Raw genomic sequence first — 23,468 nt, forward strand, 5'->3', positions numbered from 1 at the left:
TTAATGAATGAGATGATGCTTTATTAAGTTCTTAAATCAAAAGTAAGTGCACTATATATCTTCTTCTACCCAGGAACCACATTCAGTTCTTGGTGGCAATAGGCACCTGCTGAATTCTCTCTTCCTGCTGCCCTGTGCTGAGTGGGAGGAGGGAGAAGAGTCTGGGCAGCTCACACTTTCCCTTTCAGATGTTCCCTTTATTCAGAGGAATGTTTGTCTTAATTACCCATGGGTTAAGCTGTTGCACATGAAGGCTTAAGTTTAGAATACCCCCTTTTGAATATATGTAAGAAAACCAACTGAGCACAGGAGATCTTTGTTCTTCCTGGTAAGTAAAGTGTATGCAGTTAGGAGACAATCCAGTCTTGCTGCTGGGGAAATCGAAAGCTAAGTACAATGGGAGGAGGCTTCTCTTCTGCAAACCTTCACTTCTGGGAACAGCAGAATGCAAGACACCCAAGGTTGCTCAACTTGAAGTGGAGTGAAACAACTCAGACTGATGTCATTCTTCCAATATTTAAAAACACTTTGTGTTCTGGGCAGCTGAGAGATTGCAACATACTGGTTCAATCACTGAGAGATTTATTTTCTTACTCAAATGAAACCAGTCCTACTTCTTGCTTTGCAGATGAACTAGGATCTGGACACTGCTGAAGAAATTTCTGAGAAGGTGAGTCCTGAACCCCACTATGAAGAGTTGAGAGTTCTGTGAACCCACAAAGGCATGGGGGCGATCAATGCTGATTCTTTCAGAGGACAATGGAAGGAGCAGGGCTTGTACCCACTGCTTTTAGGGAAATGAACCCACAGCAAATAGATTCTGATGTTTCACTAGGGCAGATGGCAGACATATTTATTCCACCTTTACTGGGGCCTGAGCCAAAAAAAAACCCTGCATTTTGATTATGGCAGACAATAAAATAATTTTCTACGTTTAAGTATGAGTAAAGGCAAAATGAGAAGAAAGCTTTAGTTATCTTGGCTGGAGAGTAAGAAGTACCTTATTGGCTATTTTGATTACTGTAAAATAGTATTTAATGGAAATATATCAGGACATGGAGCTGCACTCTAGTATTCTACATGTGAAACAATGGACATGTATAGCACAAAGTTCTACAGATTCAAAGTTATTCAAGTACATCTTTTTTATTCATCTACCAACATGTTTGCTATCTTTTACATCAGGAGTATCTCAGTCACAGTGAGTTAGTTCCTAGCATCTTGAAAGTCATTTGTTTTCTTTAGTTTTAGATTGTTTGGATTTTTTAGTTTTCTGGTAGGAAACATAGGGGTCTTAAGGAGAGTTAAATAGAAATATATCTCTATTACATATTTTTAGATTATTTTAAAGACTTTGCATGTACCCTGTAGATTTTTAATATGTACTTGAACAGAGTACTTTAGAAATGATTTGAGACATGTATATATGTATGGTTATCTCTCCTGGTTTATCCTTTATGTTTTTCAAACATTCTAAATTTGTGGGGGATGTTTATACCTTGATAGTTTAGTAATTGAGAAATATACTGTTGTATCTATCAAAATGTTCTGGGTTTTATCAAATTCAATGATGAGTATACTCTTTCACATACACATGATGAATATTTGTATGCAACTTTCCATTTGGAGAAAAGATATTCATTGTTGCTACTTATTATGGTCCTATCAAGAGACATAAAATACTAAGAATTACCATACACTATCAGTGTATGGTAAACCCTACATTTAAAATATTAAGGATGTGTTCTGGTTGCTTTTTGGCAACTTGGCACAAGATAAGATTGTCTGGAAAGAGATACCTGGGAGGAGAAAATGCTTCCTTTAAAATTGCTTGAAAGAAGATATGGAGGTCATATTCTTGATTAGTGATTGATGTGAGTGTGTAATTCTTTGGGGGAAGTGCCACTCCTGTTCAGGTAGTACTGGGTGTAAGCTGTGAGAATCAAGCGAAGATTCAATGTTCCTCATAGCTCCTGCTTCAGTTCTTCCCTCCAGGTTCCAGGCTTGAATTAATACTCTGACTTCTTTCAATAAAGGACTGTGATGTGGAATGAAAAATTACATGAACTCTTTTGGTCCCAAGTTGGTTTTGGTCATGATGCTTTATCACAGCAACAGACGCTGTAACTAAAAGAGAAACTGGCACACGGTTTGTGGGATAATATTGTGACACACCTGACTGTGTTTTCGGAAGAATTATGAATGAACTTTGTAACTTTGTAATCTAAAAGCTATTGCATATTAGAGAATAGTGGACTATTGTGGGAACTTACGAAATAATGCAGAGGGCACTGCAGATGATGGAGTCCTGACTTGGACTTCAGAGGGAAGGTTGAATGTTTCCTAAAGAATCTACTGAGGTGACTCAATATTTTGAATTACAACTGTGATTCTGGTCATCTAAGATTGAAGAACTGACTGTGATCAAGAAAAGATCAGCTTTATTGAGGAATAATCTGGGAAGTATTTTCTCACTCTCAGTACACAGAATTTGAAGTTGTGGTCCAGAGCAGGAAAAGATTGTACCTTGTGCTGACAATTTAACTTTGTAATGTGAAAGACTCACCCAGGTGGTATCAGTTTAGGAGGCATGCTGGGATTATAAAGAATAGCTGAGGGTTGCCACTGTGAAATGCCATGAAGCGTTTTTTTTTTTTTTTTTTTTTTTTTTTTGAAGATCCAACCTAGGTGCAGTGAGAGCAGTGAGAACCCCAGCATTTTGAGCTCTCAGTACCATGGGATGACCACTAGAGATAGTATCAGGTGTGGAGGGAGGTATCCTAAGCCTAGCGGAATCACTGTGTGAGTTTGAATGGAAGAGCAAGAGAAATGGAGCTGTCAAGGCCCTTTGGAGATCAGAAAATCTTTTTATACTGTAGAATTTTGATTTTACCTTGATGTGAATGCAGTTATTACCTGGTTTTCCTCTCTTGGAATAAGAAGGTAGGTAGCTTGGTAGCTTATCATTTATTAAGAGCTCAAAGTTGAGATGCTTTGAATTTATAAGACTTTGGAATTTTAGATAGACTTCGGGTGCTTTCGGGAAATTTTGGATATATTACAAAGGCTTTGAAATTTGGTCAAGACTTTTGGTGTTTTAATGAAACTGAACATTTAGTGTTTAGTTTTATAATAGTGAGGCTCAACACATATTGATATCCAGAATCTAGTGGACATATTTTGGCACTGGCATATGTATACTATAGTGTGTAATACTGGAAATGCTATTGTTGTTGGGATTATTAGTCGAAATAAAAAAGCAATAATATTTCAGTAATAAATCAAATGTTCTCATATAAATGGAACCCAAGAAAATTACACATAATCCCTGCCATCACAAATCTGGTAGTATTTGAAATAATTGTGTTTTCATAAGTACCAACTCAAATAAAATCTTTCTATTGTAATTTTCTCTGGGATATAGAGATCAGTATTGTATGAAAATTGGAAAACTGCTCTAAGAAGGGAGTTCTACTATTAAGAACCAGTTTTTATCTCCTCCTCAAATATGTAGATGATCTATTTTTAATGTGTTATGGTTTACAGAGTAGGTTTTTTAATAACCTTCATCTTCACTGTCATGTGTGTGTCTTTGAATATTACATTCATTCTTCATTTATTTGAGCATGGAGGATGTTCAAATTTTATCAAAAAAAGGAAGCAATTGACAGTCCTAGAAATTTAATATCCAATTAAATTGAGGTCCATATAGGCATGATTCCCAATCTGAAATAAAATAAATTGAGGTAGAATATCAGATTCATTCCATTCTCTAAGGATCATCAAAGAAGTATATAAAATGTGAATGAGCTATAAAAAAGGACACTCAGTTCTTTGAGGAATTTTCAGAAAGCCAAATTTTTATAATATCTAATTTTCTAATTATTCTTAGTAGTTCCTCACAAATTTCTCTGATGAGTGTTGAAAGACAAGTGTATATAATAAAAGTTTAATATTACTCCTATTTAGCAGAGTCATATTAATAGGTTATCAACAAGGAACTATGAGTAGTCTCATCACAGGTTTTCCATCTCAGAAATGGTGCAAGGTATTGGTTTCAACTCATACATGCCAGAGATCAAATCAAAAAATGGATGATTAATCCCACAGCATTCATGCCACTATTGCACCAGTGACCATGTGTTGACAGACTGTTTATTACCTCCAATAATCTACAACTGGGTAAGGTTGATGACTATTTTGTTCATCTGGAAGGTATTGTGCATAATATATTGCAAAATATATCCTGTAAGGATGAGGCTTCCAGGTGAGTATCAACTTGGTTTGTCTGTGTTCTGTGACTCAAGAATGTGGTGTCTTCAGTAATAAATTCTGGAATATAACCAAGAGCATTGTCAACAAGCTATATGTTGGGGGTATATGAGAACTGACTGGCCAATAACTTTAACAGAGAAAATTCATTTCTAGAACTGGGCATTTTGTTAACCTATGGTGTCTATTAGAAACTTGTTGTTCATTATACAGAAACTTCATGGAAATTCTTGATAGATAGTTTATAGAACAAATGATGAGTGGCAGATAGATGAATAGATAAATAGATAGAGTGTATATTATATCATATCTCATTTCATATTATATTACATTATATTGTATTTTAGAAAGATTTACATCAGTAGGTTTCTATCTTAGCTTTTGTAAACATAATTAGTGTTAGTTATCCCTTTCTCTCTATTTCTTCTACTATTCTACCCTCCCACTAACGAACCCATTTAACTTTTATGTTTTCAAAAGTTTTCCAAGCAATTAAAAAGAAATTAGACATACCATAAACCTTGACAATAGGATTGTATTTTGTTTATTTTGCAGTAAATGAACTATAGAATAAAAATAAACATAAATAGGATGAGTGCAGATTATTCAAGAACTTCCTTTATATTTTAGGAGAAAAGAATATTTTTGACAAATTAGGAAAGTTTTAAAAGATCTGTGGAGAATTTAAGCATGACTTTTATGTAAAAATTGTGTCTATGTACAATAAGAAACACTAAGTCAAGCCTAAAAGTATAAAAAAATCAAGAAACTACTGATATAATTCCATTCAATAAAATTTAGGGTGCTGCTCTGAAAAGTGTGTAGACATTTGAGAGATTGACAGCAATATGAGCAAAAAAGGACCCAAAGATCACAATCAAGGCCCAGGAGGGACAATACGCTCATAAGGGTTGTTTGAGGGAAAGCCTAGTGGACAAGGTTCAATGGCTCAGCATGACCATGATACTTAAGTCATGGTTTGTCCAGCTACACTGTAATAGGATGGAGTTCATTTGCTTGTAGGTCACTTTACAATGGAAACAATCAGAAACCCACAGGCAGATATCCAGAGATGAGCTATAGCATCTAATAAGAAAGGAAGAAGGACCCAGAATTTTGACACTCATAGCACAAATCTAAAACTGCAACAATTACTGATCCAACACTTTACTCCACCACAACTGCCACTAGTCTAAGTTACCTAACATGTCTAGAAGAGGAAAACTTCCTAGACTTGTTTATTAATATAGAAGTTCTACATCAGTTTTGCACAGTGATGCAGATTATATTTAACTCTATTTCTCTCTCACATGCAATTATGGATATTACCTTTTGGGGTCATTCACTCACACAGCAATATCTGATTTGGAATTGCCTGTATATGTGCATAATCCTATGTCTGCTTACATCTATTTTCATCTTTTAGGATTGTCCATAATTTTAGGGATAATGAGTGAATACAAGAGAATCATTCTTCTAAAGGGATTAGAGTGTATGGATGACAACCACTTTAGGATAATCAAGTCCATACTAAGAAAAAAAATAAATCTATCTAAAAAGATGCAAGATGATTATGACAGAATTCAGATTGCTGACCAGATGGAGGATACATTCCCAAAAGATGCAGGACTGAACACACTGATAGATGTGTGCCAAAGCATTAAAGAACTGGAAGACCTTGCCAAAACCCTTAAAGCAGAAAAGAAAAAAGGTAATGGAGACCAACGGGACACTCATCCCTTCTCCACCCTCTCCAAAATTTCTAGTTCTCTTCAGGGTTCAGAGCTGAAATGTTGCTTTCCCAGCACGTTCCTTAGAAATTACAGAGGTGGTAACATTTCAGATGTCATCAAGTTGGTGATTTTGAGAACTCTTACAAAGAAACTTAATACATTTATGGTAGACATCTTTTGCTTTGTAGGTAAATAAAATAAAAATAGTTGTTGAGGTAGAGTAGAATACCTATCGTGGTAGAAAAACAAGAAAATGATAAAGGAAAACTTGAAAAAAAATCACTTAAAGCATTTAAATAAAGTAAATTTAATACTTGATTAACAATCTTACCCATTGATGGATATCTATTTTGGTAAAAAAAAATGTGATCTAATATTTAAGTAGAAACACAAATATTAGAGATGTGAAGGAGTTTCTTCATATAAAGACACCATATTTTAAAAATATTAGATATACAGGTACACAATTCTGATCTGAGAATTTAGCATAAGGAGCCTCAGTCAAGAAAACCTGCAAATTGAGAATACCCTGAGTTACACAGAAAGATATATGGCCAATATAGAAGTCAAAATCCAATGTTGCTGCTTTGTTACATCAAATATCAAACATAGTACTTTATCATTATTTATGATTTGGAACTATCTTCTTTAGAAGGTGACTTATTAGTATTATGATAAAAGTTTCATGTTTTTAAAATAAGACTGTAGGATAAGAGGGACAGGGTTATACTAATATAAATATCTGTTCCCAACATAGAGAAGCTATGTCCACTACAGTGGGGTTGAGCAGAAAACGCCCTGAGGTAATTCCTGTATCTGACTTGTTACCACTGAAACCCTTCTATCCAGGCAAAGCCTCTGCAACAGAAGAAAGTAAACACACAGACACAAGTATGGACGAAATAGTTCTTGAAATCGTTGCTGGATACTTGATCACACTTTCCACCAGGAGATTGCATTATTATCTGGGGAAAAAGTCAAAAAAAAAAAAAAACCTATTGCTAGAATTTGACATGCCTCAGCCCTAGCAATCCAAGAGTTTTCAGCTTGAATATTTTAATGGGATTTTTAAAAGCCAACCATAGATGAAGGGATGGAGCAACAACCAGTTGAAAGGAAGTAAACATAAGACTATTAAGAAAAAAATCAAGAGTAACAGAAAGTCAGGATGATGGCTAGAGAGAAACACAGGAAGTAGAGTGAAGGACAGTGAGCTTGAAGGATTTTGGTTTGAGGTAGTACTGGGAACAGGTAATTATGGAACATCAGTGGAAAAGGAAGATCAGGTGGTTGCTATCTTTGTCTCTGTGAGCTAGCAGGCTTTCACCACAACGTCTGTCTCTTAAGTTTTTATTGGTAAAATTAAACAATAGCAGCTTTGTTAAAATCAACATGAAATTACTGTCTTTCTCTAAAATCAATAATGAAAATAAAATAAAATATCCATTTTTAAAACTGAAAGAAAATAAATAATTCTGAGTGACCTTCAACCATCTTAATCCTTGGATTTACTGAGTTTCCTTTATTTCAATAGTTAAGAAGCAAAAGAAAGGAAAAAATAAAACTGCATTGGAAAAAAGAAAGCAAGACGAACCCAGTAGTTCCCAATCTCTTTCCACCTGTAATGAATCAAACAAGAATAAACCCTCTTCAAAGGTAAAGTGGCTAATCTCCAGACAAAATGCTTCTACCCAGGGTCTTCCCCTTCTTAACCCTTCAGGAAGACTTAGCACTCTATCTATCTAGTCCAAGACTCTATGAAAATGAAGTTCTAAGTCAACAAATTCATCATGGCCTGTGACTCATTCTGTGGCAGATATACTGGTGCAGTATAACCCCCTCAGAGATGTAAACAAAAAATCACTATGTGGCTTTTTAAAGATCATTTACTAAAATATCAATCACTTTAGGATATGACTCTTAAAACAATTCAACGTACATATGGACTTTGTTATTCCACAGCTATATTCTTACGACACCACAGGGATAAGTAAATGCAACTTTTTAACCCCTTTATAAGACAATCCTTCATGTCTTAGTTAGGGTTTCTATTTCTTTGAAACGATGTCATGACTACAGCAAGTCTTATAAAAAACCATTTAAAGGAAGCTTTCTTATATTCAAAGGGTTAGTCCATTATTATCAAAGTAGGAAGCATGGCAGGATGCAGGCAGACATTGTGCTGGAGAGGTAGCTGAGAGTTCTACATCTCCACAGGCAGCAGTAACAGAGAGTGAGACTGGGCCTGGCTTGACCATCTGAAACCTCAAGGTCCAATCCTCAGCGACACATTATCTCATTCAAGCATTCAAATCTATGAGTCTATAGAAGGAAATCTTATTAAAATCACCACACTATACAATCCATCTGTTGAGACTGAGGTAAACACAATGACACAAATATAATTAGAATCCAGTAATAAAACAAAGATTCAAATGTACTTGAATATATTATGCTTTACTTACTTCTAGCGACATTGCTAAGGTCAGGAGAAAAAACTGTATACAAAAGCACATCTTAGCATGGACAAAGCTGGGGTTCAATTTCCAACACATGGGAAAATCAATAAAAAAAGACATCTTTCTTTCAGAAAAAGAGAAAGATGCCCACAAAAACCGAAGGTGGCAAGAAAAGGAAGCTTACACAGGAGCAGACTCAGCTTCCAGAACCTTCAGGAAGCAACACCCAGAAAGATGAAGGTTGTTTCCAGACCTCTCATAAGCCTCCACCAACACCATTGAGCAGTTCCTCCAACAAGGTACCACTTTCCTATTTCCAGTGCTTGCCCCTTCCTGAAGTTTAACTGGGCTCACCACAGCCTTAGAAAAATATCTCATTGATCCCCTACTTCAGAGATTTTCCTTCTATTACTAAATATCTCATCAAGTTATTTATTCATTTATTACAGCCACCATGGTAGTGAAAAGGTAGATATTCATGAAATGATTTCTAAGACTGTGAACGAACTTTCTGCTTAGGGTTCAGAAGGAAGTATAGAGGAGACAAACCGAGATGAATACTGGAATATATCAATCCCCATTGCCTACTTTCTTCTCAGTCCTTTTCCCTTTGCTGGTAGCCCGACTTCAGGGGCTGTATTCAACATTCTGTGTTCCTCTAAGCAGGTATTTTGACCACATGCTGTTTCCCTGCTTTGAAGTATTTACCCCTGTTCATTCACTAACTAAATACTGTGTAATTGTAAGGGTTCTCTTGCTAGGAGTCAGATTCAGACCCCTTCTAGGCATACACACTAAACTCTCCCAGACATTTCTCATCAAAGGGAATGGGTTCCTGTTCTCATTTTGATGCCTTCTGAACATAATTACAACCATCCTAACCTTGAAAATGGTTCTCATACAATCTCCTAATCGTGTACATTTTCTAATCTTCAAAGTAATGCCCTCATCTAATCTACTGTTCCATTTATATTAGAAATACACTCTCTGATATAAAACACATAGTTGGGTAATCATAGTTAAACACTGCTACCAATAGGGTGAAGTCTACATGTTTCCAAGTCGAATTTCAGAGAGCTGCCTCCATGTAATGGTATCCATGTTGGCCGTGACTGCCAGTATGCTTCCGCTTTGAGTTATACAGTGTTGCCTCCATTTCAACGTGTTGTCCTGATGCTCAAAAATGGAGTAGGAAACCAAGAAGGCAGGTGATCAAAGTAAAATGGTTCAAAAAGTTTTCCTGGTCCCAGGATTCTCCTCCATGCCTGCTATTATGCAAAAAGAAGAATTGTTTGTCTGAATCCTTTCTGATTAACAACATTTAAGGGGCACTTCCCGGGGCTGCCTGTCTAACTCTTTTACCAGAAAGTTTGACAAGTTAGCCAAGGTTTTGTAACTGAAATCTTCAGAATGTTCATACATTAAAAAATAGACTAGAGCATTGGGGGCTTTGTATTCATCCCCCATGGATATAATAAGTATAATCCATTTATTTACAGGTAAAATTAGCATTAACTGGAAACATTAGGTAGGGATTTAAGTAAATGTCCATTTCTCCCTTTATCTAGGTTACAGATGACAATCATTGTTCGGATATACTCCATGAAACTCAGTGAGACTGTGGAATTGGGCCTTATGATCTGTCTGAATTATGCATGTTTATCCTGTGTGTGTTTTATGTAGACACCAAGGAGGGGAAACATACCCAAGGAACCTGCTAAGGAAGAAGGTCATCATCGAGATCCCAAAGAAGTGATGGTTTTGAAAGTAACAGAACCATTTACTTATGATTTGATTGATGACAAAAGGATGTTCCATGCCACAGTGGCGACTGAGAATGAATTCTTCAGAGTGAAGATTTTTGACCCAGTGCTAAGAAATAAGTTCATTCCAAATAAGATCATTGCCATATCAAATTATTTTGGCTTAAATGGGTTTCTGGAAATACATGAAGCTTCCTGTGTGTCTGATGTAGACAAGAAGAGAACAATGAATATCTCAAAAACACTGAAGCAAAGAGCCAATGCAACTCCTAACATTAGAGATCTTTTCTCACAGGGAAAGGGGACATATGTGAATGGAGAGTTTGTGGTATATGAGGTAAGCCATTGCGTTATTTGTGGTATTTCTTTTGCAGTCTGGGATTTTAAGTTTTAACTTTTCACTGGAATTTGCTCAACTTATTTAACACAGGAAGTAATTGTTCTTCATATTAGAAAGAGATGAGTATGGTTTCCTCATTTGGGGATTGGGAGTCTCTTATCATTCTTCTCTACAAGGTAAAACCATGAAAAATCTTTAGAAATTGATTCATCAATAACCTTTGACATTTTTCTACCAGGGACAATCCATTATATCCATCTTATTCCCAGACACTATTGAATTTATAGCACACTTCCAGATTCTAATTCTTTGATAGCTTCCATACCCATATTATTGGCAACTGAGTTGCGAAAAGAGCCAAACTCAAAGCCTACATACAGTTTGAGATGATGAGATTAAAAAACAAGTGACTATTCTGCTCCAGATTGAAGCCATGACCAACAAACCAAGATTATTTCTTTAATGCATTCTCATTATAATATTCTTTAAATTCTATTAAGCTCTTTTGATAGGGTGACTAATATTTAAATACTGAAAGGAAGAGGAGTTTAACAGTCTAGCTTAATTTCACAGTTTATAACTAGACACAACAAAAGTGAGGAAATTCAACAAATCTGGGACTTTCTGGTGTTTCTTTAAGTGTCAATGTACCAATTCATTAGTTTGCTTATGAAGTGTATGATTTCATAATTCCCTGTTTATGAATCAGCCATGGTTTTTTAATTTATCTATGCTATTATTGACTGTGCTGGTGCATTCAGCTACACAATTCATAAGTAAACTAAGTAGGACACGAACTTAAACACCAGAATTAAAAACTATAGATTTAATCCATGCGAGGTTAGGAAAGAGTAGAGTGAACCATGTGTACACTGAGCAAATGTGATCCATTTACAAAGGGTGTGTGTGTGTGTGTGTGATTCTGTCAGTCTGTCTGACTGTTAGTCCCTATTTGTATGTCCGTGTATTTGTTTCTCATCATATTTTTTATTTCTTTTAGTGTGCTCTTTTTGTTTCATTCTTGTTCGTTTACTTCTTTATTCACCTGTTTGTTTTCTTAAGAGAGAGATAAAGAAGCTGAGAAAGTGGTAAGTCTAGGAAGGTAAGGATAATCTAGGAGGAGTAGGGAAGGGAAAATTATGATCAGAGTATGTTACAAGAAAATAACTTTATTTTCAATAAAAATTGAAATAAGTTAAATAAAAAAACTTACAGTAGTGTTTCTCAGACTGACAATGAGCCACAAGTAGCCTTTCTTCTCAGGCCTCCTAGAGATACCTAAGAAACCGGCAATGGTAACGAAAGGGTTCTTGCATTTTATTTTTGTTTTCATTTTTGTCCCTTAAGAAATCTCAGATACTCTTTTATTTTACCATTGTACTTAGAAAGATATTCATTTTTTCCCTAAAAACACACAGGAGAAGAAATCATCCAGTAGATGAAATACAAGAGTGGTTTTTAAGGGCTGCAGAGATGACTCAATCATTAAGGCTAGGCCCACTAGGCTTCAAGAGGGAGTTCAAAGAAAAGATTTGTTCACTAAAACATCTTAAACTCTCTTGTTCTTGACAACCTTTATTTATTTATCTATTTTTTATTTATTTATTTATTTATTTATTTATTTATTTTGTCTGTGAGGGATGGGAAGACACACAAAAACTTTTAAAGTAGTATGGAAGTCAGGAAAAAAGCTCCACAAATGAGTTCTCTCCTTCTACCATGAGTCCTGCTAACTGATCCCAAGTAATCAGGCTTGGCAACAAGCCCCCTTACCCACTGAGCCATCTCTCTTGCCCTTGTACCTGTCATTCTAAACCTAAGAGCCATCCTTGCCTTGGCAGGGACAGGTTTATGCCAACACTCTTTATTCCTCGTAGAGGTGACAAGCTTTGACACCTTTCCTAAAAGATGATTGTTAACTTGCTTTTCAGAAAACAGAGAGGAATTCCTTCATTTACTATGGAATTGAAGATGATACAGGGATAATGGAAGTGGTGGTCTATGGAAGACTGACCAGTATAAAGTGTGAGCCAGGCCAAAAACTTCGACTCATCTGTTTTGAATTGTCGTCAAGCGAAGATAAACCGCAGCTGAAGTCTGTAAGACACAGTAACATGCAGGTGGGTGCTCTGTAATTTAATATTAAGAATTGTTCATATATATATATACATATATATGTATATATATTGTACTTGACTGTTGGCATTACATAGACAATCCAACATGAGAATAAAAATTAAACTTTTCACATTTAATAATAATGTTCCTTCCACTATCTTTTAAGTAAATATTTTTAAATTATAATGAAGAAAATAATTCAGAAAAAACACAAAAGTTGTTATACATTTAGTTAAATAGTAAATAATATTTCATTTATCAAAGCAGAGAGATAATTTGACAGGACTCAGGTTAATTAAGATGTTTGTTTCCAATTATGACTCTTTGATTTTTTAAAATGAGCAGAGTAAAAGCACAAAGAACCTTGGAGCCTCATGTATAATATTCAAATATTGTCTCTTGCTGAGCATGATGAACAGAAACCATAAGTTCCCAAAGATGCTTCAGGCAAATCAGACCACAATGTGCTAATATCCACAATCTTTGTCATACTTACACATTGTGTGGTATTCATTTTACACTTTTACAAAGGCCACTATTACCACGTGAACAGAAGAAATAGAAGGGATCACGTGTTCATTCACATAGAAATGCTCTTACAGCACCATGGCTCTCAGACCACCAGCCCCCATGGCAGCTGCAACAGCAAAGTCCTTTCTCCCTCCTCCCAGCCTGCCTGGGAGACTCTGCAACTCAGTCTCTACCTCAGGGATGGCAGCTCTTTTCTCTCTTCTGGGGCTCTGTGTCCAACTCGTCTCTTCCACCTGTGCTCAAGTCTGTAGGAGTGACTAGCTACTTTCATAGTCCCAAATAATGAAGAAAACTGACTCAAAGAACATTTAAAAAGATAGACCAGTGAAAAATGGGATGTGACCCATGGGGACGTATCAGTATGAATGTAGAGAGTGTTTGGAGCCATTTGAATTTCACTTCATCTGATCTCATCATCTTCTTCTTTAAGGTCGTCAATGTCAGAAAGAAAATCCCTCAAGCCTGATTCAGATCTGAAAACCTGGATGCCAAGGATACTGTTTATGGAGATAAGATCCAAGTCCAGAAAATACATGTACATGTGAACTGTTGCAATACCATATCTATGAAAGTCAGCTCCTTTTTTAATGTTTTTCCAGGACAGGATTTCTCCGTTTTGTCCTTGCTGTCCTGGAAACCACTTTGTAGACCAGGCTGGCCTTAAACTCAGAGATCTACCTGCCTCAGCCTTCTGAGTGCCTGGATTAAAGGTTTGCGCTGCCACCATCAGACCTGCTCTTAATTCTAGGAAATGGTACTTTCTTATATTCTTTATAAACTTTTGTGTGATCTAAGTTCCATGTTTTTATCAACAATTTTTATACTTATTAATCTGTAAGTTTTACTTATAAAACTTAAATATAAAACCACATTTTCAATAAAGCAGTGCTTCCTTGGGAATATCTGTCAGCCATTTGAGAATTGCTGTAAAATCAAAAGTATAGAAGACATGCTTCATGTGTGATGTTAAGGACAAAACATGTCAAAGAACAAGTGGAACACGTCCGCCCCAGAAAAACCAAGGCATTAATAGACACAGAAGATTGAATTCAGCTTTGAGTGCCATTTCCAAAGCTAGTGTGCTGAGGACAGGGCAAGTCTTCAGGCCCTTTTTGCTCAACAAATTTGAGTGTTTCATAGAGTTTAATTATTGGAGCAAAGAATCCACAGAAGTGAGGTGTCATGAATGGGGAATATTATTTGCATTAGTATGGAATCTCAACTCAAATTCTAGAATGAAATAATGTCACTGGAAACCTTGAGATCAAAATGACAAAGCCCTGTGGTAAAGAAATTAAGAAAATAGTCAGGATTTCCAGAGAGGCCTTTCTGGAGTATTGTTTGCTTCTCTTACTGCTATGAAAAGGTACTGACTGCTGCAGGAGCTCATTCAGAACCTTGAGCCAATAGCCTTTAAGATACCAGCCCACTTGGGCATGATCTCTTTTGTTTTAAAAAGCCGAAGTAGCCCTGCTCTTTCTCTCTTGCTTCTGGCTCCTAGACTCAGTTCCTGATGGTGCAGACGGCCATTGTCTAGGACAGTGATCTGTAAGTTTTCCACTTAAATAAATAATCCTTTTATTAATCATAATTCCAAATTGGTGTGCGATTGTTTTGTGACTTACTTCTACATCTGATGCACACATGAATTTGGAAGTCCATGTCTTATTTCCCAATCTAATATCATGAAAATTTGGGGTTAATGGGGATGGCAGTTAGTCCATGGTCACTTCCCATCAATAGATCAATGCAACTTGAAAATCATATGTGGAAGGGAATTCTATTTTTGGTTTTGTTATTTTTGCTTTTTCTTTTATTATTTCCTTTTTTCAGTTTGTTCTCCCAGCACATAAGGGTGAGACAGGCTAGCATGGCAAAAAGCTTAACCACTTGAGACTTCACTTTTCTTGTTTGATAACCACAGTTGCACTTTCCAACCTGAGACCATTATCTGCATATTCTGTGTACACACATTCTGCTATCAATATACCTGAAACCTATTGACTGCATGGATAACCACACACACACACACACACACACACACACACACACATATATATATATATTATTTATATTCAAATATTTCACAAAATCTTTTTGATACCAAGATAGGGAATCTAATCCAGACTAGACTAGTTCAGGTACATGTACAACAAGACAAACTGTCCCTTACAAGGAACTTTTATGATGAATATCATGTTGACCACCTTCCTCCTATGTATAATTGTGTGTATATAATCAAATGAAATACTTTGTAGAAAGGATCTGCACAGGAAGTAAATGCCTACCTAATCTAAGTCTGTCAGTTGAAATGAAGTTCCACCCATGTCACATCCACACAGCACCCCAACTCCTTCTCCTGAACCCCATGAAAGTGGCTCCAAACAATAGTTGGGACCCTTGAGCACCTTTCCTCATGTGACCACTGTTGCTCTTCATACATATCCCTGTCTGCTCTGTATGGCCACTGTGCTTTGAGAAAATTGTCAAGGCTTCTTCATAATCTGTATGAGCCTTTATGTAAATCTTTTAATTAAAAGGCAAGATTTTGGAAACATTTGACTTAGATTCTGACCACCCCCATATACTGCAACAAAGATCCATGAAGAAACCACACCAAATGCTGAAAATTGTCTTAAATTCCCAAATACTCCCGATCTGTGAGTATTTCATTTATCTTCCTTATATAACACTTTATCAGTAGTTTCCTGACACACCAAAGAACAGAGAGAAGAAAATGACTACTTTCTGTAAAAGAAAGAGACAGGGAATTGTATCTTATATAGACCTAAAGTTTCAATTTGTACAATCCACAAATGCTATGCAACAAAGATAAGAGTAACAGTAACAAATCCACCTACACAAAGTAGACTGAAAGCATTTTCTGCCTGTTTTGTATGAAAATTTTCCTCAGTAGGTGTAAACAAGTATCTACTCACAGCAGACCAAAGACCAGATCCAAATAAGTTCAATTTGTTGAATGAATAGGATTTATTTTTATTATATTTCTTACAGGAATATTGATGAAGTGTTACTTATAGAAGCAGAAATGACTCCAAGATAGCTATGCCACCAGTTCATCCCACAATGAGTGTCAGCTCACAATAGCCAGAAATCTGTAGCACCCTTGACAGACTGTAGACTGTACAACGCTTTGGAAAGTGTCCTTTTCAGCTAGTTCAGGTGGTCTGAGTCCCTTCTGTACAACTTGGTTGACCTCCACTTTTTCTACATAATATGCTTATAAAAGGTTGTCTGAGCATGCCTAGCAACATCTTGGATATTCTATAGGAAGGAGGACAGAATTATATCTGTTTCTAGGGTTTCCTGAAACCTCTAAGTTGTTTATTTCTTGACTAATGATTTTGCTTGCAGGATGCGAGTGTCCACCCATTATTAAAATATCCTTCTATTCTGCATCCTTTTGTTAACTCCCTGTGTTTTATCAATCTTTCCTCTACGGTGAAAGAGTCTGATTTCTTTTTGCAGGGAGATGCTATTTATTCCTGAGATGCAGATATAGGAACTGCAGGGGCCCACAGCGAATCCATTTCTCTCTAGACTCATGGACAGAGAGTTAAAGTTTGTCAAGGCCAAATAACAGGATGTTTGATTAAGGTTGTGATTACTAGATGTGTTGAGTAATAAGGGGGTTATTATGATTATTTGTTCCTTGTCTCATTGGTAAGAAATCTTTTCACTCCCCTTTTGCTTGGGGTATTAAGGACTATAGTTAATAAACTTGGGGTTTTTCAGTATTCACTGAGAGGCCTCCCAATTCTATCTTCTCTTTTTTGTCTCCTTCTCAATCCTCCATGAACTTTCAGGCACATTTGAACAAATCGGCTCAACTAGACAAGGAACAAACTTGGTGACTGAGCAATTGGTAACTTATTATCAAGTTTTGGGCTCTCCTATTTAACTGTGTCTTCCTTGAGAAAAAAACTGTCAGTCACATAGCCAGTCAGAAGACCCTTAGATCAACTCTGACTGTTTAGAACAATGTGCAGATACCCTGAGTAAACTGCAATTTTAGCCCATAACTTTCCTCTCAAAGATGCCATTTCAATGATGCTTTTTCAAATGCTTTCAATAAGGCTTGGCTTCTTGTGCCATGAAACTTGAGGAATCCACAGGATCTGGGAATCTTTTCTATCTAGGCTAGAGCCAGAGCACTTCCTCAACACCTAATAGAAATACTAATATGATTGATGCAGATGGGAAATTTCCCTTGTGTGTGATGCACTCATCTAGTCTATAGAAATCCTTCTCTACTATCAGCAAACAGCTCAGCATCACTGTGTGAACTTGGAAAAACTGTCCTCTCAAGATTAGTCCTAATATAGGACTCCTATGCCATTTTTATTATTTTTATTATTATTATTATTAATTATTAATTATTATTATTTTGGCAGTGAAGGTAAAGCTGGTCACATGAAAAAATGATCACCCATTCAGTCATTTCTCCTGGTCTAGCTTCATCCCTTTGTGATTCTCTAAAATGCAAGGTACCCACCTCTCTCTCTACACGGGACTTCAGAGTCACCAAACTTGGCAGGAACCCATGTTGCCCACCTGCTTGCCTGTGCCCTTCTTTGCCTCCTCCATTCTGCTCTCTCCAGTGGACTCTTAGAGCACCTACAGCCTTCTTACTTCATCCCCTGCACATAAGCCACCTCCATCCATATAAGACTCACTGATTTCCATGGCCATAGCCAAGGTAACTCTGGTTATTTCTCTACTCTTCTTCCTAGAGTTGGACTCTAAGACCTGTTTATCAGAACTATGGAGCCAGCCCTTCCCTTTATACCTCCCAGTGTTTCTGAACCTGTGGGTTACAACGCCTTTGGGGCTTGAACAACCCTTTCACAGGATCACGTAAGGTCATCCGCATTATGACATAACTGTAGAAAAATTACACTTATGAAGTAGTAATGAAAATAATTTTATGAATGGGGTCACCACATGAGGATGTATTTAAAGGGATGCAGCATTAGAAAAGTTGAGAATGAGTGTGCTACCCTAACACCAAGATCACCACTGCACCAATCAGGGACTACATAGAATCTGAATCCAGAACTCAAACTAGAGCTTGAGATCTGAGAGTAATTGGAGTCTAAACAGTAACACTCAGACTGACCCCAAGACTGAAATCTAAGCATTATTTTCCTTATATACCATACCCAATGCTTGTTTTCATAGGAATATCCCTTATTAAGCAGGAAAGAGAAGTTAAATGGCTGCTTGTTGTCAGAGGCTTTCTATTTAGCCTGGTCTCGCAGTCATTAAGTCCTAAAGAAATCACACAGAGGTCTACATTAGTTATAAACTGATTGGGACATTAGCTCAGACTTCTTAATAACTCTTACAACTTATGTTAGACCATTATTCTTGTCTTTGTTAGCCATGTGGCTTGGTACCTTTTTCAGTGTGGCAGATATCTTTCTTCTTCTGTGGCTGGGTCCGGACTCAGGGCCAAGCTTTCCTCTTCCCAATAGTCTCCTGTACTACTTCCTGCCTTGTTGTCCATCCTATACTTCCAGTCTGACGTCTGATCAATCAGCATTAATTTAAATTATAATTGACAGAATACAAACAATTGTCCCACACCACTTCCCCCTCTTTTTTTAATATCTAGAACTCTGAATCTAATATCCTTTGTTTAGCTTTTTTCCTGACCATTAGCCATAACAACCTGTAACCAACATATTAAAAAAAGGAAAATATCCTTAGACCATTTTTTGGGAATGTGGGAATAGTTTTCTAGGCGACTTCCTGCTAGTTGGGGGGCACTGATGATCTTATGGGAACCTACATAAAATTTAGAATTATGATCAAGTTGTGACTGAAATAAATATCCTGTGAGGCTTGATCATCTCAGGCAGCAGTCTTGAATCTGTTCTGGATGTAGAACTCTGACATCTGGGCCATCTGTTCCTACTGGAGATTTCTCAGGTGGTCTTCCTTGATCAAGCCTGATTTTTCTTAACTCAGAATAAATCCACAGCCTCTCATTTCCTGTGGAAACAAAAGCAAAACCTCTTCTCCAAAGTAACATACTCTTTGACTTCAATTTTGAAGTCAAGGTATTTTCAAAATACCTATCTTGGATTAATTCCAAATATAAACAAATATCTTTTAGCAACTGTTGCTCCTTCCTCAGCATTTAAATAATCTGAAGAAAACATAATAACATACAGTATCCAGACTCTCTGTGTTTTTTCATCTTTATGTGGCTTTTTGAGACAGGGTTTCCTTCTGTGCATCTTTGTCCTGGAACTCACTCTGTAAAACAGGCTGTCCTTGAACTCATAGAGATCTGCTTACCTCTGCCTCAAAGCTCTGGGATTAAAGGTGTGTGACACCACACCTTGAATTCAAGGAGATCTGCCTGTCTCTGTCTTCCAAGTGTTATGATTAAAGGTTTGTGCCACCACACTCAACTCTTCTTTCTTTTTTAAGGACTTTAACCTTTTTCTTTTCTCTCCCAAGCCTGCATATATTTTTAATGCACTGTAAAACATTTAGAGGTTTTCTTCATCTTTGAATCTCTCTTTACTTTTCATCAACACCATTTGAGTGTTTCTTGGCAGAGCTTCTTCAAAGAGCTGTAAGGTTTTACAGCTAAAGCTGAGTCAGAAAGCCTCTCTTAAATGAAAGTGCTTGCCTCTAGCAAGCAGAACCCATCTGATAAAATGCTTCTATCACTAAGACATGCTTTACTCTATTCTTCTCTGTCTACAATTACTTCCCAAGCTCTCCCGTGCTTTATGCAGATGCAATTGACCACATGGGTGTCATTCTGCTGACTGAGTTTTTCTAGTATCCTTGATATTTGTTCCTAGTGTATATAGTTTTGTATTGGGTTCGGGACTCTCTTATTTAAAAAGGAGAAGGTGCTGTGTGAGCACATTCTGTTTCTCTAGTCAATACCCTTTAAGATACCAGCTGAATTGGGCATGGGCTCTTTTGCTTTAAAAAGCATTGGTAGCCATGTGCTCACTCTCCTGCTTCTGACTCCTGCTTCTGGCTGTTAGACACTGTTCCTGTTCTCTCAGAGGGCTGTTGTCTAGGACAGTAATCTGTAAGTTTTCTCCTTATATAAATATCCCTTTTATTATCCATAATTCTGAACTGGTGTGGGATTGTTTTGTGACTTACACCTTCAGCTGCTTTCTGACTCTGACAGAAAAACAGCAGGAAATGGTCTTGCAGGTACAATTTTAAAGGAGGAAAAGGTAACATCTGTGCTAGAATTGGCTAGGATGCAGTGGTAAAGAAGATAGGGGAACAAGGAGGAGAAGTGGACAAGGGAAAGGGGAAGGGAATAGAGGAAGAGAAACTATATTTAGAATATGTTGTACAAAAATAAATTTATTTTCAATAAAAATTAAAATAAATTAAATTAAAATAGCTCATAATAGTGTTTCTCAGACTCACATTGAACTACAAGCATCCTTTTTTCTCAGGCTTCCTGGAGGTGCCCAAGAAAACTGTAATGGTAAATAATTTTTTTTACTTAATTTGTGTTTTCATTTTTGATCTCTTACTTGGGATGCTTAAGAAATCTCAGTTTTTCTGATATGTTACCACTATTACTTAGGAAGATTCTCAGTTTTTCCTAAGTCAGAAGAAGTCTCAAGTAGGTAAAATGTAAGTGTGTTTTTCAAGGGCTGCAGTGGTGGCTCAGCCATTAAAGACTAGGCTCACAAAAGTGATTTCCGTGAAAAGCTTTGTTCATAACAACATCTGAAACTCTTTTGTCCCTATAAATCTAATTTTTTTCAGTTATTTCTTTATTTTGCCTGTGAGGGCTGAGAGGAAAGGCAAGGGCTGTGAATGTAGTGTGGAAGTCAGAAGAGAAGTTCCAAGAATGAATTCACAAAAATAGGTTGTCAAATAGGGTAGTCCTATGGCCACAAATGTATTCCCAATGATATAGAAAAAGACTGGTTGACTGTTAAGACAATCAGAGGTCTCTGACACTATGTAACATTTCACCCTTTTGGAGAAAATGACTAAATAATTAGGCTTAAAGTTTTACTTAGTTATTATAAAAGATATAATAGGTATAAAACTTTTGACTCGGGAAGATATGGTAGCTAATAGAGTATTGTCTCTAAATTTGATAAGTACATGTTGACTAGAGAGTATAAATGTAATTCTTTTATTGATACTTACTTGATAACATTTTTTCATATATAATTTAACTACCTTAAAGTTAGAGACTTCCTTTCCAATCAGACAAAAATGGAGGAATATACAATATTCCTTTATACTGTATGAATATTTGTCACTGTGATTGATTTAATAAAGAAATTGAATGGACAATAGCTGGACAGGATAAGGTAATGCAGGAAAGTGAAACTAAAGAAACTGAGAAGTAGGGCAAAGTCAGGAGTCATGAGTCAGACACTGAGGAAGCAACATGGGAAGTTCATACATATGGTAAATGAGCCTTGAGACGGCACAAGTATTAATAAAAATGGGTAAATTCAAGTTGTAAGAGGTAGTTATTAGTAAGCCTGAGTTATCAACTGAACTCTATAATTAATATTAAGTCTCTGAGTGGCTATTCAGGAGTGATGCTGGAACAGGAAAACTGTGCCTACAGGAGTTGCTGTTAATTCTGGAAACTCAGAAGTAGGCACAAGCTTGGAGACTGTGCACACTGTTTCCTTAATTAGCAGGTATTCTACACTTCTTATTGGGAACTTCCTTGAGCAAAGACTGCCAGTAACACAGTCACCCGCTGATTTTTATATCAACTCTGAATGTTTAGAATGATACACAGATACTGTGAGAAAACTGTACAATTTTATCTCATGGCTTCAGTTCTCAAATTGTACTTTCAGTGATGTTTTTAAAATGCTTTCTATCAGATTTTTGTTTTTCTGTCATAAAATTGGAGAACTCTACATGAGCTGGGAATCATTTCCATCTAGGCTAGAGCCAGAGCACTTCCTCAACACCTAATAGAAAGACTCCTATGTTTGTGCAAGTAGGAAATTTCACTTGTATGTGATGCACTCTGTAGCTAGTCTACAGCATCTTTCTCTGTTATCAGCAAGCTGCTTGGTATCACTGTGTGGGCTTGGAGAAACTGTCCTCTGGAAACCCTTACAGAAGCTAAAGATTAGTTCTTCTATAGGGCTCCTTGGCACACTTTTTTGGATTATTTTGGCAGTGAAGGTCAAACTGGTAACATTAAAAAGAATCAGCCCCATTCAGTCATTCCTCCTAGCCCAGCTTCATCACTTTGTAATTCCAAAGAATCCCCCACATATCTCCCAGGGACCTCAGAGCCACCACACTTGACTAGAACCCATGTTTTCTACCTCCTTGTCTGTGCCCTCCTTTGCCTCCTCCATTATTCTCTCTCCAAAGTACTCTTACAGCATTGCTGCATTCCCATTTAAGCCCATCCACATAAGACACCTGTATCCATATAGGACTAACTGACATCTATGACCATAGCCAAGGGAACTCTGGTTTTTCCTCTACTGGTTCCGAGAGCTGGACTCTATATCCTGTTGAACAGAACTATGGAGCCAGCACTTTCCTTTCTACCTCCTAGCAGTTCTGAACCTGTGGGTTGCAACTCCTTTAAAGCTTGAACAACACTTTCATAGCAGTCACATAAAAACATTTATATTAGGATTCATAATGGTTGCAAAATTTCAGTTATAGAGTAGCGATGAAAATAATTTTATGGTTAGGGTCTCCACAACATGAGAAACTGTATAAAACAATACAGTATTAGGAAGGCTGAGAACCACTGTGATAACCTGACATCAAAAATCTGTACCAGTAAGAATGGCCAAGATCAAAATAACTGACGACAACTTATGCTGGAGAGGTTGTGGGGAAAAGGGAACACTCCTGTATTGCTGGTGGAAATGCAAACTGGTACAGCCATTTTTAATGTCAGTGTAGCAATTTCTTAGAAAATTAGGAAACAACCTTCCTCAAGACCCAGCAATATCACTTTTGGGTATATATCCAAAGGACGTTCAATCATGCAACAAGGACATGTGCTCAACTATGTTCATGGCCACATTGTTTGTCAGCCAGAACCTGGAAACAACCTAAATGCCCGTCAACAGAAGAATGAATAAGGAAAATGTAGTAGATTTACACAATGAAGTACTACACAGCAGAAAAAAATAATGACATCTTGAATATTGCAGGAAAATGGATGGAGCTAGAAAACATCATTTTGAGAGAGGTAAGACCCAGAAAGACAATTATC

At 36.8% G+C, this 23,468-nt stretch overlaps 1 protein-coding gene across 4 annotated transcripts; it reads left to right on the forward strand.

Moving 5' to 3' along the window:
• Positions 1 to 515: 515 nt before the first annotated feature.
• Positions 516 to 14,807, forward strand: LOC125409700 (interferon-activable protein 203-like). Of its 4 annotated transcripts, XM_087906117.1 has the most exons (8): positions 531 to 670; positions 4,037 to 4,182; positions 5,699 to 5,983; positions 7,540 to 7,661; positions 8,596 to 8,763; positions 10,148 to 10,564; positions 12,499 to 12,687; positions 13,647 to 14,807. In XM_087906117.1, exons 3-8 carry the CDS (start codon positions 5,722 to 5,724, stop codon positions 13,680 to 13,682), a joined length of 1,194 nt encoding a protein of 397 aa, XP_087762243.1. In that variant the 5' UTR covers positions 531 to 670; positions 4,037 to 4,182; positions 5,699 to 5,721; the 3' UTR covers positions 13,683 to 14,807. The 4 variants fall into 4 exon arrangements, with proteins under 4 accessions (XP_087762242.1, XP_087762243.1, XP_087762245.1 ...); XM_087906116.1 differs by lacking the exon at positions 4,037 to 4,182 and having other exon boundaries at positions 516 to 670; XM_087906119.1 differs by lacking the exons at positions 531 to 670; positions 4,037 to 4,182 and adding an exon at positions 2,732 to 2,943.
• The last annotated feature ends 8,661 nt before the right edge of the window (positions 14,808 to 23,468 follow it).

The sequence above is a fragment of the Myodes glareolus genome, chromosome 5, assembly GCF_982192425.1.
Source record: "Myodes glareolus chromosome 5, mMyoGla1.1, whole genome shotgun sequence".
Taxonomy (NCBI): Eukaryota; Metazoa; Chordata; class Mammalia; order Rodentia; family Cricetidae; genus Myodes; species Myodes glareolus.